The sequence below is a fragment of the Scleropages formosus genome, chromosome 21, assembly GCF_900964775.1.
Source record: "Scleropages formosus chromosome 21, fSclFor1.1, whole genome shotgun sequence".
Classification (NCBI taxonomy): Eukaryota; Metazoa; Chordata; class Actinopteri; order Osteoglossiformes; family Osteoglossidae; genus Scleropages; species Scleropages formosus.
In genome coordinates, this window is record NC_041826.1 from 16,992,951 (window position 1) to 17,013,320 (window position 20,370).

A 20,370-nucleotide genomic window follows, 5' to 3' on the forward strand; every position below is an offset into this window, starting at 1 on the left:
CACATCTGCTCAAGTCCATCCAATGTGACACAAGTTTATTTAACACCTAATTCCACCTAAATGCACTAAGCTGTTCTCCAAACCCACCCTCCACCCCACAACAACGAGTCGCACCCACTTCACCTTAAACTCAACTCAAAATCAGTCAGCTCCCCTAAATCCGTGAATACCCCAGAGAGCAGACAATGCGGAATTAGAGTGGGTCCGAATACCCTCTTACTTCATTCGGTCCCCATGCTTGACCATCAGGTGCGAGTGTGAGGGAGTGTAACAATAGTCGGTGCTCCTTCACCCACCCTAACAACTCTTGCCTACGCTGCGGCAGCACCTTTGAACCCAGTGCCCCACTAGGAAGGATACCGGTCCACACGCATCACGGTCCGCTGAGAGCTGAGTACTGCTCATAATTGACATTGCTTCCGTTTAAGTGCTTTTGGTCCGTATTGATCTGCTACGGTGAAATAAATGTAAATCGCTCTAAAAGGCTGGCAGAGCATAATTGTTGAAGACCCTGACTAATAGCCTAAAGAGAGCTGGTGTAATTCCCAGGACAGGGTAAGGTAAATAAGGTGTTCAAAATTAAGGTGAACCGTTCTAGTGAAAGTGAGTGAAGGAACAAAGAGGAATGATTTTGATTTGACAGCATAAACCATAAACCGTTAACACATGTGATGCAGCGAGAGTACGGAGCAGGGTAAATGTCACATCTCCACCTGGAGCTGTACCAGGTTTGACGTAGTTGATCTCATCAAAAGCAGCATGAGAACACGTGACAGCTGGGATTTTGTCCTTGATCGCCAGCCCTGCCACGCTACGCTGGCTTTTCAACTTCAGGCAAGAGAGGGAAATTGTGGGGACAGACTAAGTCACTGAAATTTGTTTCCCTCGCTCTTTGACGGTTTCCAGCTGGAGAGATTAAAATGAAACAAATTCCAAAAACGCTGCCTTTCTTAAATAATTACGCTTTACTTCTTAATTTTTCCTTCTTAATTTTACTTCTCAATATTTGCAGGTAAATATTTTCAAAGAAAGAAAAACAAGGAACTGGAAAGGTTTTGTTGCATATTGTACTGACGTATCGGATTCAGATGTGTAAACGTGTATTTTTCATCTTGTTTTTACTAGGATATTGGCTACAGAAAGACTTTCCTCCTATTTTGCTGCGGCTTTGTATTTAGTCTAAAGGTGAACACAGAGTTAATGAATCCTTTCCTTCTCCCTTTAAGATCTCATAGATTAGTAAATTTGTAGTGACACTGAAAGTCTTTTTTGAAATTGGGGCAAAGACTCAAAAACCCTTAGAGGCACTGATAAACCTTTTTTCTCATTGCAATCAAGGCCACATTGTAATAAAAAAACCTGTTGATTTTACATGGTAGAGATAATTTAAACAACCTCTTAAACGGGAATTTGCAATAAATAGATGGAATGACTCGACAAAATGATGAAAAACCATTAATATCTCTGCTGGATGCCCAACCATGGAGGCAGTTTTGAGGACACGATGAAATACACAGTCAATATAAAGGGTTTCGGATTGCATGTTGGACTGTTTCTCCATAAATATAAACCAGACCGCAATGCAATAAGTCATCTGTATTCATTACACAGCATGAAGCCGTATCATATTGTTGCACCATGCAGTAGTATCTTCCACTCCGGACATGGTTGGTAATAAGTGATTTGTGATTTGTTGAATTTTCCAAATAAAAAACAACATTGTTCTCTTTTTTTCTCTAACACTTGATTATTGTTCTAAGTGAACTGTCCTGTCCATTCCTATTACTCCTTGAGTGTTTAAGTGCTGCCACGTGGGCCACCAGGATCATGTGCAAACGCAGATGAAAAGAAGCCCTGACGTCATCTCGCCTCTGTGTCCTTGATGTGTAGAATGAGTGTCGATCCTCTGTGAAATGAGCTGTTTGCGGGTGGGCAGCTGACATGTAGGGAACCTGGACCCCTGGAGCTTGGGGGAGCCCAGCTGGAACCACCCTTTCCTGTGGCCATTGGACAAGCAGACATGAGCGATGCCAACTGGCCAGTGTCAGTGGTGAAGCAGCAAAGCTCCTGATGAAAGAATCGGTTTCATAGCCGAATTTCCACTACTTTGCTTAGAAATTGAAGAGGAGTGCGGATCCGCTTCTCCAGCAGCCCAGCGGCATGCAATTTCGCGTGTGCGTAACATGATTAGGGTTCCGGACCCTAAAGGAGCACAGCGGTGTGCAGCTTTACTGCCTCCACGTGCTTCTCCTGACAGTTCACATGATTCACGTTTTAGGCCCTGGAGAGACACTAGTCAGCTTTCCGTGATGTTCATCTCTTCCAAATATTTGCCTAAACAGTGTATTTTCTCTTCTAGAGCTGGTTGATGGTCTTTCTGCAGCTGATTCCAGTACCTTTTGGTGTGGATATCAGTGTTTAAGGGTTTGAATAATGGGCTTATCCAAAGGTTCCCCAAAGGAAGACACGGCGTCCAATATGTTTGAGCAGACGTAGGTTGAAGTTTTAGACACACCCTAACTGTTGTCTTGCGAAAGGCACCGAAAGTGTTTGTTACTTTGCCAGTTAAATGTAACGTGGCTAACAAACAGTAATAAAATATATAAATCTGGATCTGAGATTTATTACGCAGAGACCATTATTCTTCGCATTTCAAATATGACTCATTAACAGATTAAGTGAGACAGTAAATATGAAAATGCGCCGCTGAGTTGAGCAGTAATAAACTGCATAACCTCTGCAATATGATTTCGGTGCGCTCACTTTTTCCGACTGTCTTAATCCTTTGGTTTCTCCCCATCCGACTGTATTCCTCAGCCAGCTCTCCCGCACATGCGTTCGAAACCTCCCGTCTCCTGCTTCTGCTGCATGTTTATGCGTGTTTACAGTGTTTTATGTGGGATCAAATTAGAAGAAATGTCTTTGTGCTTGAATGCAGTTTTTCAGTGGTGTGACTGCGGGAGGAATGCTGTCCAGTTGTTCCCCTCTTATGATTTGGGTCCTGTTGTGATGTACGGAGTCATGTTTTGTGATACCATCATTTTCTCAATTAGATTTTTCACTGTCACTGGCTAGATACTGGCAACTTCGCTTTGTGTCTTCCGAACCCCTCTGCTGGCACTGGCACCAAAGCGGAGCCGGTTGTACGGCACTCTCGTAGACAGTTTGTGTGTATCGTCTCAGAGGATCTGCTCGCCTCTGAGCTAATCCTGTTTAAATTAGACTCCATTTTGCCTTCATCTGCGCATGCCACACATCTGTGCTTTGCAGGTCTCAATCTGTGCTTTATCTTTGCATGTTTGTGATGAAACAGTCTTCGCTGAGGTGCACTCAGATGTGTTGGCAACTTGGAGAACACCCTGGAATACATGGTTCCTATAAAGGCGTTTGGATGGTGCCGTGCACTGTATCTCTGTAAAGATGAGCCAGTGCAATGATGAAATTGTTCATGCAGAAGCAGAATGAAAAACAGTGATTCTTCCAGCAAGTTCTCCCAGTCAGCACTGCTGGGTGTCCGGTGTGTGCCCCCAATGGGGTCAGGGTGGGCCTGGGGAATGTTCCCAACATTCCAACCCTATTGTGCAAACACACACTCCAATCGTGGAATGGGGTAGGACAGGGAGAGGCCCGATCAGAGGCGGCTCAGAACGAGTCTCTTATAGCACTGCATCTTCAGCAGTGACTGACAACAGACAGGTGGGGACTCTTGTTGACGCTGCTGAGCATGCTTGCTGAAGACTGGGTGGGTGGCGGGGAGCTTTTCCCAGCTTCCCGAACCTGTTGTTTACGGCACCTCTGGAGATCAGCCTCGGAGGCTGGTTTAGCGCAGCCGCTCGGATTCTGCCCAAATGACACTCATCCATTGATTTAGTTTCTAGACAGCTGTAAAATCCCACACAAGGAACTGCCTCTTAATACTGCGGTATCAAAAAAGATCATATTCTAGATTGTTCTGTTCTAGGTTCTTGTCTTATTCGTGTGAATGTAATGGAAATGAGTTCGTCCCACTGCCATGTTCTGCTGAGTCAGCAAGTCGCTGTGCGTCTGGTCATGACCGCCTGGTCTCTGGTGTGTTTGGTCAGGTGATGTGGGCCAGCTGAAGGAGGAGTGTCGTGTGCTGAAGGACGAGTGTCAGACCCTGAAAGATGAAAACAGGAAGCTGTCAGAGCGGCTGCAGCTGCTACAACTGCAAAGGACTGGGTGAGGAGACCGAGGATTTCTAAGACAATCTATCCGTCAAACTGTAATCCCACCTGTTTCACCCACATACACATGACACTACTGTCTGACTTCTTTGCAAAAAGAGAAGTTTAATTCGGGGAGATAGATTTATTGCCAAATGATGTCATTTCCATGCAGCTCAGACTGGATCTGAATATTCCATTTAATTCTGATGTTCTGCTGTCATTGGCTGAATGGGTCATGTATAATATCAGTTCTGTGCTGTACTTGCTGTCTGAGCCATTGTTCCATGATGTCTATACACTCTGTGTTCATGTCTGTGCTTTTTGAGAATGCCAGCATTGACTAGCAGCACCCTTCCTGACCCCAGGATGCTGGCCTGGTCAGCGAATAATTGATGAGAGGAATTAATAAATCATAAGCACTGTGCGTCCTAGGAGAGTAACACAGCTGCGCCGTGCATTCCGCGGGTGACGACAGTGTGACCAGTGCAGTGACTCACTCATTCCTCTCATAACTCACACTCTCAGACACTCCTTCAGCACAAAACAAGCAGACACTCCTTCGGTTTGATGGCTAACGTGCTCTCTCAGCACGCCGACTTTGTCGGCCTTAGCTACATCGTGAGCATACTATCTTACCCACAATTCCTTGCTCTTGCAGCTTATGCGCTCACACATTTTTAACAGGTCAGCTCAACCACAGTCCTTTGGTGATCTCACACATACTGCACACTCAAAAGCATATTCCCTAGGCGTGCAGACGCATCTGCATGCCATAACTCTACAAAGAAATCACTTCCTTAGTCTGTCTAGACCGAGGGGCTTCAGCCCAAGTCCAAGAGAACGCCCCCCCCCGTTTTGTGTTGGTTTTTGTTTCAGCTCAATTAATTACCCATTATGGCTATTTACTGTATGAATTGCAAACCAAAGGCGAAGCTGGAGGGCTCAATACGCTTTTTCAATTGCGTGAAGCCAAAAGTGTTTTGGTCTAAGAAAATTGCTGGAGGAATGCCAGTAGATCTTATTTATTTTGATCTGTCCTAAAGCACAACAGAATCTGCATTGAATCGCTTTGAATAATCAGTCGCTTAACCTTTGCTAAGAAGGATTGCGAACATTGCGTTGGCGTTGTTGTTTAACTGGAGTCGTGACCACTACTAATTGAAAGAGATCCTTGGTGATCACTTCACTGTTGCAAGTTTTTCTCAAATAACACAGAGTTGGTTGATGAGACATGATATGAAAAGACACTGAAGTCTACAGCTGATGTTTGAAAAAGCATTTGTTTATTCTATCAGTTAACTGTGCAATCAAGAACATTTTTTAAGCCCTCAAGAAGAATGAAAACTGGCATTACACTGGGGATTTGTCAGTAGGAACATTGAAAAACCCCTGGCTTATACCAACATCACAAATACGTGTTCCACAGAATAAGCAGAGTATGAGTAGAGGAGTTGTTCATGGTTACCGCTGCAGCCTTTTGTCTTTAGGAACTCACATGGTAACCCTCCGTGGAAGGGTTCGAGTGTGAGATGCAGTCTAGCCGGCTTCAGGAAAGTGACCTGTCCCATTGCTCTGTTGCAGCTCCAATGATGTGTGTCTGACCCTGAAGGAGGAGAGCGATGCGGAGGCCAGCGACAAGGAGGAAGCTGAGATCGGCATGGTTGCAACCCAAACCAACTGCCGCCTTGTGGACGCCTCCATCCAGAAGAACATCTCATTTGACGGGAAGCCCGTGACCCCCACTAGCTGGCACGGGGGCTTTACTGAGATCTTTTCTCTGCGGGACCAGCTCAAACAGGCTGAGGAGAGGGCCTCACAGGTGCAGCGGGAGGTACGGCCTGGCCTGGCCCGCCATGCCTACCCCCACGCTGTTAAAATCGTCGCTTGCTCTACACAACCGAAATCCCCATTTAGCTCGTATACTGCTTTGTGGATTGATTGGGTACATATTTTATCAGTCTAGATTAATGTAGGGTTACTGTGCTATAGTTAACCTTTAACCTGAAAGAATCTTAACGAATAACAAGTGCTAAATGAAAATCTGTTCAGTAAAAAAAAAGCTTTTTTGTGAAAACAGGTTTGATTCATTGTGCGCTCAGGTACTTTAGGCTACAAATTGCTGTCAGTCATTCTTTTTCAGTGTTAACATCAGATCAGCAGTGGATCAGAGCGACAGAGACTGAAAGAGTACACTGAGAAACTGGAAACACATCTAGAATTCATTCACATTCTCATGCAGATCAAATTTTTCTAATGGAGGAGAGTAAAACACTAAGGTCACATGCATATTTACAGCGAAAACTACAGGTGTAGACCATAAAAATATTTACGTTTATTCGCTTAGCAGATGCTTTTCTCCAAAGCGACTTACAATGGATACTATGTAGTGCTATCAGCCCACACACCTTATTCACCGTGGTGACTTACACTGCTAGAGACACTACTTACACTGGGTCACTCATCCATACATCAGTGGAACACACACACACACTCTGTCACTCACACACTATGGGAGAACCTGAACAGCATGACTTTGGACTGTGGGAGGAAACCAGAGCACCTGCAGAACATGCAAACTCCACACAGACTGAGTGGGGATCCAACCCACATTCTCTCGCACCACCCAGGCGCTGTGAGACAAAGACACAAATACAATTCCTTGCCAAGTATGTGAGAGTAATCTGCCTACGTTCCATTACTTTATCAAGAGAAGAGCTTGGACTGTGATTTAGCAAGCAGCCAGAGGCGGACATATCAACGTTTTTATGAAAGATTTTTTGAGTGATTGAACAAACACCGGTATTCGCAGATTGTTCTTTTGACGAAGGCTTTTCTCGAAAGTGTTCTGCGAAAGCAGATACTGCATTTCTCACAGTCTCCTCCCATGTCTCCCTGGGTGTCCTTGCACGTCTCACGTCTTCTGTGCAGTGCGAGGGTCTGAAGGAGGAGCTTAAGGAGCTGCAGGCCCTGTGCGACAGCAGCCAGCGGGAGCGTGAGGACCTGGAGAAGGAGCTGCAGAGCTGCCGAGCGGAGCTGGAGAGGCTGACGGGGAAGGCGACGCAGGTGAGAGGTCGGCCAGGTCAGAGGTTGGGATGCCCCTGCATCCACGACTCCCCGGCCACCTCCGGGAGCACACAGCACCTCCACCGCATGCCACAGGGAAACTCCAAGGAGAAGATTATTTTTCAAGATCAGGGCTTTTATGTTCCTGTATCATGCAATTAATTATGCGTTTGGTAAACGGCAGCAAAACCTGCTGCAGCAGGGGTGTAACGGACAGCTGGGGAGGATCGGTTGGGAGATGGGGCTGACACAGACAGGATGCATGGATTCGATCTGATTTTCTGGGGTTGCAGAAGGGTTTAGGAGGAAATGGGGAGGGGGAGTGGATGGATAGAAATGACATTGTTTTTAGGAGTTGCCACACACACAGCAGAACATGACTGTGTACATGTTTTGGAGAGCTGAAAAAGAACAGCTTCCTGATGCGTTCTTTTCAACGAGTGTGTCTCTGTCTGCTACGATGCTGCACTTAGCCATGTGTGTCCCTCTGCGTACAACTGGGGACTGGACGATGGGCGGAGTCACTCGCCCCATGCCGCCATGCCACGCAGAGTCCTGAACGTGCGTCTATGCTGACTTCGGCCCTTTCTCGCCATCTTCCATGCCGTGCTGGCCCGCGTGTCTGCGTCACGTCAAGGTGTCTCTGTCTTTGTCACTCGTGAGGACACATCGTACTGTGGTTCACGTTTGAGGAGGGAGCAAAATGCAGAAAAAAGCAAAAGAAAAGAATCCTGGATTCATGGCTCTCACTGAATAATTCCACTCACAATCCCAGCTAAAAATATTTTTTGTATGTAAAAAAAAAAAAATCTAAAAATCAAAATGGCCTGATATTTATGTTAATATGCATTGCAACCCTTACCAGTTAAGTGGATTGGGAATTTAGCAAATGATGTTGAATGCTTAAAATCAGCATTAAAAACCACATAGATTAATATAAGTATAGTTGCTGTGCACATTTATTGGAACCTTCGTCTTCACAGCCACACTTATTTTATGTAGATGCAACGTTAAATGTGTTAAATATGTGTCGGAGCACTTTCCTGCTCAGATCGCTATGGTCGCGCGAATAATAACGGCTAAGTTTTGCTCCTGGAGAAGCTCATGATATTCACAATGTTCTCAGTATTTGATTATGAATCGCTGGATTAATTTAGACATGAACTGTGACAAGATCAGTCTTGATCTTTTCCGCTATATATAGCCTGAAGAAGGTCTTGATGTTATTTTTACCTAGTTTTAGTTGTTTTATTTTACATATTTATAAACACTGTAGAGCTGTAGAACTGTTAAATAGTTTTTGACCGCGAGTTGCCAGTAGGTTGAAGACTGAAGCGGAAACGTCACTATACAAATTAACGTTATATGCAACTGTATAGCGATGTTTCTTTTGACAGTCTTATTAGGTTGGAAAGAACTGGTCCTGGATGTTTTTATTCCAACCAGGCAATGAACCACCCGATTCATCTCGCTGTCCTGAAAGAAGCCAAAGATGCGTTTCTTTGGGCTCTGAGAGGTGTCAGCAGAGCAGGAAAACCTACTGGACTCGGTCCTCCATATTCCTGAGCTTAATCGCCTTGTTTTATACATAGTGCCTTAACCGTGGTTCCTAGCTCCTTAAGAGGCAAACCCCATGCAGGCTCTTGGTGGGTGAATCGAGGAACCCGAGGAACATTGCTGTCCCGTCTTCTCCTCTCCCTGTTCCACGCCCCTTGTCCGTCTGCCATCGCCTTGCCAAGCCATCTGCAGAAGGTCACATGTTAGCAGGGCATGGACCGCAGTCCTGCCTGTGGCCATTTCCAGCTTCCCTGTGCCTGTCCTGTGGCTTCGTTCAGTCGCAGCCCATCCCATGAGTGTATCCTCACAGCACTGCATACGTGTCCACACTACAATATCAAATTCTCAGCAAATTTGATGGGTTTTGAAATTAATTATTTCTCAGCTTCTCTCTATATTTCTATCTTTTCTTCTCTCTTTCTCTTTACCTGTCATCTACCTGTACAGCCTGTCTAATCTATCTTTCTGTCTTTCTATATATTGATACGTGTTTCATTCCACGCATTTTATCTACCTGTGAACCTGATCATGTTTTAGTTGTCTATTGACCTTTCTATATACCTACCCTTCCATATGTAATTGTTTTCTTTTTTGTCTTTCACTCCCTCTTTCACCTTTTTTACTTTTTGTTTTTTTTTTTCTTTCACCTACTCCTTCCTCCTCCATTCCCATATTCCCTTGTTTTTCCTCAGAATTCCACCCCTTCGTCTGAGCCCCCTGTTCTCTCGATCCCCCTCATAGGAATGATTGTTATAGTGGCCCTGATTTGGTGCTGGTGGTCGGAGCTGTCATCCTAAGAGGGGACCAGGTATGAGTATGCCATTTCTTTATTTTCCCTCAGAGCCCGCAGCTGCTGTACTGGCAGCAGCAGCCACATCCAGTCAAAGTCCAGTCCTGATGGCAACAAGATCCCTAGTGACATGTTGAAGTGAAAAAATGACATCGTTTGCATTAAGTAGTTTTTACGCCTGTGTAACTAAACTGTAATTGCATGGCTGTAGAACTGCTGATCATTCAGTACTAAGGAGAGGTCTTTTTAAATCAAGACTCTTTTAAGACTCAGCGTTGGGGTTCGAAAGAGTTGAAAAGCTCACATAAAAGGCTTCGATACACTTGCAGTTAGGTTTACTGAGAATTTCCGCAACCTGTTACACGACGCTACTTGAAAGCACGTGAACCTTGACTGTAGTGCACGATACGTCATGTTGGCACTTTGAAATCCTTGTTTAATTAAAACTAGTCTGTTTTTCCTTGTGTTAAATAGACAAATTCTAAGTGTTGTTTGCGGGAGATGTGAGTGAGATAGAGCAAAAACAAATAAGTAAGAATCAGTGCACACACACACACATTTTCAGAACCGCTTGTCCCTTACGGGGTCACGGGGAACCGGAGCCTACCCGGTAACACAGGGCGTAAGGCCAGAGGGGGAGGGGACACACCCAGGACGGGACGCCAGTCCACCGCAAGGCACCCCAAGCGGGATTCGAACCCCAGACCCACCGGAGAGCAGGACTGTGGCCCAACCCACTGCGCCACCGCACCCCAGTGCACGTACAAAAAATAAATTACCCCCAAGGCACATTTACTCAATCAACAAGGTAATTCTAATTCACCCGAGTAAAAAAAATCGTAACTAGTTGAGCACTCGAAGATCTACTTTTCAGGACAAAATCTGGGCTCCCCTCTCAAGTAGGAAGCTAGGAAAGCTTTTAGAGTTAGTGCTGATCACTCCGTGAATCACAAAGAGTTTGGTATTCATAAATACCAATGTTACAATCCATATTCTGCGTAACTCTAACTCAGGAACTTTGGGTCCGATGCTGCCCTGCAGAACATTTTGGTATAATTCAGAACTCATGATGATTAAGATCCTGGAGCAGAAAATCAGCTCCGAAGCATTGTGCTCCTGTCAACCTGCTTAATATTTGGCATTTGGTCTTTAGATGGTATTCGTTGTTAGTGTGTAGCAAAAATCAGTGCATATCGTTGTGGTCAGGAGATCAGTTTTGTACTCATCCATTCAGAGAATGTTCAATGGAAAATTTCTGATTAAGACAACTACAATATTAAGACAAACACCAATATTATTTTTTAGAGCAAACATTTCTTCTGGTTATTCAGATTGCATCTTTTTTCACATTTGTTTTACCTTTCAACCTCAAACAATGGACTCTTGCAGATCCTTGATATTGGTTCTGAAGTTCTTTTCAGCATCTCATGATTTTCAAGTTGCTTTCTAGAATATTTCAGAAGGACATTATTTTGAGGTATAATCACTCTTGTCTTACAATTTCTTTATTAGTGCGTGGTTTGTCTTACTATGACTTCATAAATACCAGACTGTTTTGCTACGGCCTCCCTCGAGACTGATGAGCACTTTCAAATCCAAAGTTCCAAAGTTCCTCAAAAGTCTCTAGATCCCGCATCATCATGTCACACCATCATGTATGCGAGAGGGTTGTCCAGGCTTTTTCCTGTAAAATGACTCTGATTGTTTAATTTGGTATGCAGTTTTTACAAATGTCATTGTATTCTATATTTATCAACTCCTCTAATTATACCTTAGAATTTGTACATATAATCCCTTTCTTACGGGGAAGTAAACACTGGTTTGACTAAACAAGGTTTTCGGCTGTGACATCTGTGCCTTACAATGCTACATTGAGACTTCACTCACTTTCCGGCAGATCGACAAGTAGTCCAGATTTATACTGCGGTTATAGTTCAATATAATGGTTCAGAAGTAATTAGTTATGCAGGTGTGAAGAGCTATTTAATGAGAATTGGCACTAAAAAACATCAGCATGTCATTAACTGTTGTATCTCACATGGACACAAGGTTTGATTTGTCACGACAAGTACGACTGCAGTTAAATTTGAATGTCTTTAACAGCTGGGCCGTCAACTGAAGAGCTCACACAGGTGAATGAGGAAAACCAATGTGCCACCTGTCTACCCCACCACTCCTTAACTCACTGATGTCCCCAATGCAATTCCTTACCTGCTACATTGTAGATAGGCACTCATGAGCTGCACCACTTGACTCATTCTGCTCATACGCCACCCATCCCAACTCCGACCTTCAGACATGTTTTATGAGACAAGATGGCCCTCGCGTTCCACTTCTGCTTCGCTGATGCCAAATGGGGAAAGGTTGTGATTGCACTGGACAGAGGTCCTACAGACTGGTGCTGTTCAGTCACACATACTGAATAGTACAGCAGGAGAGGTGAACACCAAAAGGCGTGTTCCAAAGTGACACAGATTTCCAAATTCATACTGAATGCCTCAACAAGACACCACTGAGTATGCAATTTGCATGCCAGTTATCCCAGAATGATTCTTAGGTTGCGGGACTCTATCGTCTTGTCATTGTTCAGTGACAGTGACAGTAAAACATTCCTTGTCTACTATGTTTCGTCATCGTTCAAGAAGTCTAGAAGGTACGTTTGGAACTCTTACAAACTTAGCTGCAGAAAACATGCTGTTGTGCAGTTAAATTCACAACCCTCCTGGGACCTATTGAGGTTGAAGTAAACGCCAAAATTGATGACACAACAGTGGTTTTTACACCGATCTTGGTTTCACTGCCCAGTGCAGTGCTAAGAGCCAAGCGCTATGAAGAGGATCTGACTTTAACACCTTCACTCCAGTAGAAACCCTAGCTGTGAGTGTTAACAGAAAAGCTCCAACTCTTCAGCACTGATGCTAGGGGCAAGAACTTGAGTTAAGATCTTCTGTGCAGTGTCCACGACTTCTAAGAGCAGCAGTGTCTGAAGAAGATGGTGGAATCGATGGCTGCACGTGAGCCAGTGCTCTTTTATCCTCTTGCAAGACACTGAACCTGAACAGCTTCAGTAAAGCAGTCACGGGTTTTCTGGGTAAAACAATTAAACTGAGTGCGTGTGAACTTCTGAACTTGGCCTTAGCTGGAGGAAAGAGCTTCAAATTTATCACAGGTCTGGAATTTGGAAACAGGAATTCAGCTAGCCTTTGGAATGATATGCTGTCAGAGCTCATTCATAGGTATCCATGGAGAAGACTTTAAGGTGGCAGAAGAACACAAGGTTTGTGCTCTATATAGCCAGTGTTAGACCTCACTGTTCAAGCTAACATCCCACTCTTCCTCCATGCACCCAGTGTAGAGATTCAAAGCCCCTGTGCTGAGAAACTGCAAGATAGTAAATAGTTGTATTTATGGGTGTGTATGTGTTAGCATGTGTGCACATGAGCATACATTTGTCTGATTGTTAGATTGTGTGCTGATTGTGTGCACATTTATGCAAATCGCTGTATGGTATTGGTCATAGGTGCGTGCCCATATGTGTGTGAGGTGCACTGATGCTTCGGCTGTCTGCTCTAGCTTTAAATAGTGAGGAATAAATCCTGCACTCTGATATCAGTTTGGGTGAGTCTATCTTTGAATGTGAGTGTGTGCAAAAGTCTTTTTCTGGAAACATTGTGCAGTGTGTGTATGTGTGTGTGTGTGTGTGTGTGTGTGTGTGTATGTGTGTGGGGGGGGAGTGACCTCTCTGTTTCCTTCCTGCCTTCCTCAGGGGAGCGAGGGAGGATGGAACCCAGTGCTGGTGGTTGCTGTGGCAGCTGCTGTACTGCTGATTGTCCCCAGCTTGTCCAGGGCTTTCTCCTGAGGACCTCGATGGTAGTGGCCACACCACCGCATTGGTACGCTCCCCCCTTCAAGCCCCCCTAGTCATCACACCCCTTGAGGTCCTCTCATCACACTACACTCCCTGCTTTATCCACCTCAGTGGAGGAGGGCCATCTCAAACTCCATTTTTGATAAGAACCGGGACAAGACGAAACCCCAAAGCTTCCAAGAAGGATGGAATAAGGAGGAACTCTGGGTTAAAAAAGGTCAGCAGATTGACCTGACTGCTAACTGGCTGGGGGACCCAAGGTGGTCAAAGCATTGTTTCTAGGCACAGGATTCGGAAGGGAGATGTGGACCAGTGTAAAGGGAGAGGTGGATGTCTACAGGCGGAAGTTCACACCCGTTGCTCTCTACAGCTTTGCACACAATGTTCACATACATCCATCTGGTTTCCCTCTGAATCTGTACAACTGTCAGTGTAACATGTTAGGTCAACTTGCTCCAAAGCGTTATGAGCTGGAGCAAGCAGTGGAACTTGAGCGTAGTGGCAAGTTTTCTGTCTGCGTGGCACACAGATTCCCTGTGTGTATTTATTCATTGATTTATTTGGCATCGTGTAGAACGTTAACTGAAGATTGTCTAAATTTTGTTCAAAGGGGTATGTGCAGGTTTATTTATGCAGGTTAAGTTTTGCAAAGGAATTTAAAGAATCAAGAAGTAAGATACTGTATAATGAAGAAAAAAAAAACGGGGATTAAAAAGCATTCAGTGAGATAAAAGCTTGCCAAGTCCAGACAAAGCACATGACGCTGGGAAATTGCTCCATCGCTCAGTGTTTTTGTCTCCTGTCTTCTACAGCTATTGTATAATTCTATTACTTTTTTGGGTCACTTCTAATTTTATCAGTACCTTATCTAATGACAATCAATGAATGTCATGTTTTATTTTTCTCTGCTACTTTGAGAAAATCTGAAATTCTCACATTTATTTATAGATCTGTTACAGCATGCTCTGTAAAAGTACTTTTTAAAAGAATCAGCTATTCGTGTAAATATTCCTCTAGGATATTATCAAGACAGTTGGCTCTGACACACTTGCTTTTGGCTGGGTTCTCCTCTGCAAAGCCGTGTGCTTTCTGGTGACTGTGTCGGGGTACACGTCAGGGTACAGCTGCCCTAGAAACTGTGTCCCTGGATGGACTGCACAGAGTAAAGGCCAAGGGAGCAAACATCGCCTACACGCCTCCGGTCATCTACACATATCTGGTGATAGCCAGCACGTGATGCCACAGGACACATCTACTCCGTACTGGCCCATTTCCCCAAGTTGTCTCAGCCAGTTGCACACCGGTTTCTGCCATTCTAACAGTCTTGTGTCCAACGTCAGCTTTTAGTCCATCACTCTGTCCATCTCTTTCTGTGAACCTCTGGACTAAAAGCAACATTGCCTTCAGAGCAGCTGACATGCATCACCAATGAGTACAGACATGACAATCATAACATGTACCACGTTCCATGAATTGAATTCATTTTCTTATGCACTGCTTTGATTTTGCTGTCAGCGCACAAATTTGTAGTACAGCGCAATGAAGAAGCATTTGCCCTGATTTCAGAACCCAGCGTTTCTGAAATAAAACAGTTCTGCGAGGAAGAGTGGGCTGAAATTCCTCCACGGTGATACAAACGACTGACACTGAATTATAAGAAGCGTTTAGTTGCAATCATAGCAGCTAAAGGTGATGCCAACAGTTATTAAGCGTAAGGAGGCAATTAGTTTGTATTAGGTAACTTTGTTCACTAAATAAATGAAGTAAAAAATGTATTTGTTCAGTAATATGCCCTTTGTCTAATACTGGATTTAATTTGAACACCTGAAAACATTCAGTTTCAAAAAATTTGCAATATCACAGGAAATGCTTTTTCATGACGTTGTATAGTTGCACATGTAAGGGATACATCTAATTTGTACTTCCTGTTGCTGATCTCTTTTGGCATCTTCTGTTTCCACAGATGTAAAATCCTTGTATTTCATTTTTACTGTAGTCGTTTTCAGAGCACAAAATGTCTGAGAGGTGGGAACCTCTTTGCCTGGTCACAAGAGGGAGCAGATGCTTGACATGCAGATCACAATGAACACATTACCGAGGCACTTTTGATTTGCCCGACTGTCCTACGCTGAATGTGAATGTTCCTTCTCACTGAATCCGTTTTTTTTGTGTTGATGATGCTGTGTTTGGAAAAACAGTGACGGACAGGGCAAAACATTTATTTGATTTTCAAAAAAACCAATTTATTGTTACAAAAGTAATTTTGTATTTTTCTTTTTCAAAATAGATGATTAATATTTTTGTGTTTTCTATCCTAGGCCTGTGCTTGTTTGCAGATACACAGTTTATCTCCTTTTGTAAAAATATCTCCACTGTCTCGGCTGTTATTTCAGGCACCGCTATGTAGTTAATCAAATGTACCATCAGTTATGAAATTTATTAAATTCTCTAAATAAATAGAAAATTTGCACTGCTTCCGTTAAAAATATTTAAAGCTCTTCTGTTTCTCAGAGTTAAATAAAAACTTTCAGTGAACAAACCAATTTTTTTCAGCAATTAAAGACTTCCACTTCAAAATAAAAGGACTATAGTGCAATTATATTAATGCCGAATGTTCTGTAAAGTCAGTTTCCACAAACTCCAAAATTCATGTGTTTGCAGAATTCAGGCTTGTTCCAATCTAAATGTTTTACTGATACCCAGGTATAACTTTTCTCTGCTTTTCTGAAGAGGTAAAGCAAGGTAATGATTTGAAAGTATATTTTTCTACAGGTATATTAAGCCCCGGGTCCAAATGTGCTTCATTAGGCGACAATGCAGCATTGGTATTTATTGAACTGATAGAGTGATATTTTTGTAAATAGCCACACTGTATATAATCTGCACACATATACTACTGTTGATGAGAAGAACTCCAGTGTGTTGGAGATACTTCTGTTGACTGAACACATTTTGAAATTCTTTACATGTAAGTCTGGCAATGCAGAGGCTGGTGTAATAGCATCTACTTAAAGTTAGAAATGCACAAATTTTCTTGGGGTCAGGTTTTGGTCCATTGTTACTATAATCTGTACTTTTATGGTTTTTGGTACGGCTTGTATGAAATATTTGTTTATTCCGATACAGATTATTCTTCTTTGTCGTAGCACTTTGTGGTTACACAATAGCTTTTCTAATGGTATGATTTTATATTATAGTGTTATCACCTTTTTGTTCCACTTAAAAAATAAATAAAATTGTATTTTATTGTCCGGATTAGTACCAGTCCATATAGGGCAATTGTTTTTAATGCTTGGTTGAACCGAAAAGTGCAAGTCCTTAAAACTGGCCTTTGAATGATTTTTTTAAAAAAACTCAGACATGCAGTTCCATGTTTGCCTTCGGCTCATCTATAACTGCTATGGGTTGCTCAACTTATTGTGACTTGTGTGAAAGATGTGAATGAATTTTCTAGAATACGTAGGTAACTGCTGGTAAGATCAAGTGAAATCGATCATTTGAACCACTCACTGATTGTGATTGCCGTCAACGCATTGAATAGAAAATCAATTGAATAAGCAATAAATGCCTAGACTTGTGTATTTAGAATACTAACTCACTGCTTAACCGCAATATTTAGTACTCAAATATTGGTATGAATATTTCAGATTCAATTTGTTCATTTACATTCATACAGGTAGCTTTTAAATTGCTTCCGACTATATGACTAATGGAATTTTTTGACAAATTGTGGGTACAACCCAGCTAAGCTACCCAAAAGCATTCTAACCAAATAATCTGGAGGTGTTTAATAACAGCAGTAATTCTGAATGCTACTTGAATGTTATTATATCCCTTTATTTCAGAAAACATTGACAAATGGATATCTGGTAACAGGCCACACCAGTGAGAAAATTAACAAACCATTGTTGTTTTTGTACAAGATATTTTTCAAAACTTGCAACCTTATCGCTCTCTCCTTAGGAATGACTTATGAATGTGAAAGTTTCCTTGTTTTATTTTCGTCAACACTGAACAGTCTGCTATTTTGTGATTTTAACAAAAATTGTGCTCTCTGAGTTTTGTACTACCTTTTGAGATGTAATTATGTTAATTTGGCTCAAATGTTTTTGAATACTGACAGCAGTAGGCCCAATAGAATGTGAAGAACCACACTGTTCTTGGGTTTTTGATGTTTGTTCTTAAAACATCAGTGTTTAGAATGACAAAATGTATGAAGTTATAGATTAAAATCAGCATTGTTTGGATATGTTTATCCATAGATATGTTAACCATTCTAATTGGAATTGTCTTCAGTCAATGTGAAGTTTGTGGATAATTTTGCAATAGCGTGTGAGTGATGTCTTCCTATCAGAAAAAAAGTATGAAAACAAATACTTTCACCCTTGGTCAGTAAAAGACATGCCTGTGTTTCTGTGCAAGTTTATGGACTAGTTTTCCGGATAGAGACAAAGCCTGGACTTGGAAAAAAAATGACACTGTCTGCTGGGATTCTCCACTGAAAATCCTTTTTGGCCTAGGACTTGTCTTATTTAGGAAAACTGGCTTACATTGTTAAGTTTCAGAGATAGGGCAATGCATGTTACTTGTAAAAAAAAAGAAAAAAGACATTTATTTTGTATTTGAATATGGTATTTGTAATGTCTGTAATGTATATAGAATAGAAATAAATGAACTGATAACTGATATATAACTGAACTGAAATATAATGATTATAAAAGACAATTTAAAACAATGCCTCGTCAGTAGTGATTGTACCTTATAATGACTGGTGTCTCAATATGAACTAGCTTAGAGAGGTAATATTTTCAATAAAGTGTATAAAATCACTAGTCTATTACTGTAGTGGTGAGATTTTATTTGTAACACATATACAGCGCTTAACTAAGTTTTCAGCCTAAGAACTAAAAAGAACAAGTGACATTTATCAACAATGGTTTTGTGCATGTTAGCGTCAGTAGATGATGGATTTTGCATGCAATGAGTTATAGATTTAGTCCCTGTGGCTGAAGTGTCTGACCTGTTAGCTGTGGAACTCCATGATCATTTCCGCTCTTCCACAAATCCCAGTATTGATAGAGCAATACCACTGATTCATTTTCCAAAAGTATACATGTTTTGATCGATCTAATTATTTCCCAGTTTTTCGACAACATACTTAGGCTGTAATTACTGAAATCTTTTTTTAATAAAAAAAAATTAGTTTTGCAGTCTGCCTCGTTTTGCTTGTTATAAATCAAACCTGATAAATGATAACATTTTTAGTTCTGCTATAATTTGGGCATATGTCAAAAGTTTCAAACCAGGACAGTTTTAGGATTAACATTTCAGCCTGTTCGAGAGACTTGATTTTTCATAGCACAAAATTTAAATGAGAATTTGAATGAGGTCTTGACCACATCCAACTTGGTCAACAATGATGTGCTCGAGTTTTGTCTGTTTTAACAGACAGACGACACCTACACAGTATTCAGCGTTTTATACCAATGTAGTGAAGTTTGGTACCCATGAAAATGGTGATTATGACTATAATGATCCATGACTGACTTCCTTTGCTTTCTGTTTGATTCACTGAAACTGAATCGACAAAAAGGGAAGAGGCTACAGTTGGAACCGACATGTAAACCCTGTTTGGTTCTGCTGACCGGGTCACATCTCTGCACATTGCTCATATTGAATTGTATGGAAGGCTTAGCCCCCTGTCTGTCTGTCTGTCTCTGTAACATAGCAACAGAACTGTACAGTGAAGTGTTTTCTAACATGTTTATTAAAAAAAAAAATCCTGAACGAAGTTACTTGGCTTTTTCTGATGGGCTTTGTCGTTTTCAAAAGACTTGTGAGTATTTTGGTAAACAGGCTGTATATTTTGTACGAGATTTGAAGAAATAAAATATTTATCCTTACTGTATTCTGAGTGGCGCCTCATTTGTGAGTTGAATGTACCAGTCGCCATAAAGAGGTCTGCTACTTACTGAAAAATGACAGCATATGGAAATATGAAGAGGACTTACTGTGGTGAAGATACTGAGTCGCAGATTCGGATATTTATTAAAATACTTTATTATCAGAAGTAGCCTGCAGCGTCTGAAAATAAAACTGAGCAATGACATTAAAAATAAATGAACAATATTCTTTTATAAAAAGCCCTTGAAAACCTCCTCTGAAACCTGCTGTAGGTATGATGACTAACTAAACACTGCATAAAATAATTTTGCTATTGTTACCTGTAATAAAGAAGAGTAACGTGCCATGATGGTGCTGATGAAATCAAGTGTTTCTAGGAAAATAAGTAAATTACACATGACGTCATATTCATCTGACAACATGTGTCAAAATCCTACCTCAGAGTATAAAGTGTTTTAAATGAAAATGTTTCAAAAATTGTCATAATGAGAAAATTACAAAATAGTGTTAAATTTAAGTATCTTGCATTTCATTGTGTTTTTCACTGATTATTGAAACGGTAATTTATCAGACAAAGCTATGATTGTATATAAACATTCTAAGATATATAAGGGTGTTCCAGGTCTTGAACCCATCATATAAAAAAACGAAAATAAACAACGAGATAAGTAATGCCACCTTAATTCAGTACCTCTTTTGAGGGACTTCCACAGTTGCTATATTTAAACTAAATATTAAAAATTTTTCCACTTGTCATATTTTGGATGACTCTTGAAATACAGTTCACAGAGGTCTACGGTGAAAATATTCGGTTTTACCGGATTTTCCACAGCACGGAAGTTTCAGATGAAACATGAACTTTTCAGCCATGACTACATTCCTGGCGACAAATGACAAATAAAGTAAATGTGTCAAAGACACACTAAATGGGGCGCTGTGAGAGGTCATTTGTGTCACTTCTACGGTAGCTAATTTGGTCTAGCTAGTTCATTAAGCTGTAT

At 41.8% G+C, this 20,370-nt stretch overlaps 1 protein-coding gene across 6 annotated transcripts in view; it reads left to right on the forward strand.

Annotated features, from left to right (window-relative positions):
- Positions 1–19,373, forward strand: part of ccdc136b (coiled-coil domain containing 136b) — a 36,566-nt gene extending 17,193 nt beyond the window's left edge. For 3 of the 6 annotated variants that reach the window (XM_029247238.1, XM_018730080.1, XM_018730083.1), the window contains 5 exons: positions 4,083–4,200; positions 5,769–6,018; positions 7,116–7,250; positions 9,500–9,615; positions 13,364–13,438. In XM_029247238.1, coding sequence (XP_029103071.1) covers positions 4,083–4,200; positions 5,769–6,018; positions 7,116–7,250; positions 9,500–9,604 — 608 coding nt within the window. In that variant the 3' untranslated portion in view covers positions 9,605–9,615; positions 13,364–13,438. Of the gene's footprint in view, positions 1–4,082; positions 4,201–5,768; positions 6,019–7,115; positions 7,251–9,499; positions 9,624–13,363 lie in introns of those variants that run through there. The other 3 variants (XR_001965016.2, XM_018730079.2, XM_018730084.2) reach the window with 3 other exon arrangements.
- The last annotated feature ends 997 nt before the right edge of the window (positions 19,374–20,370 follow it).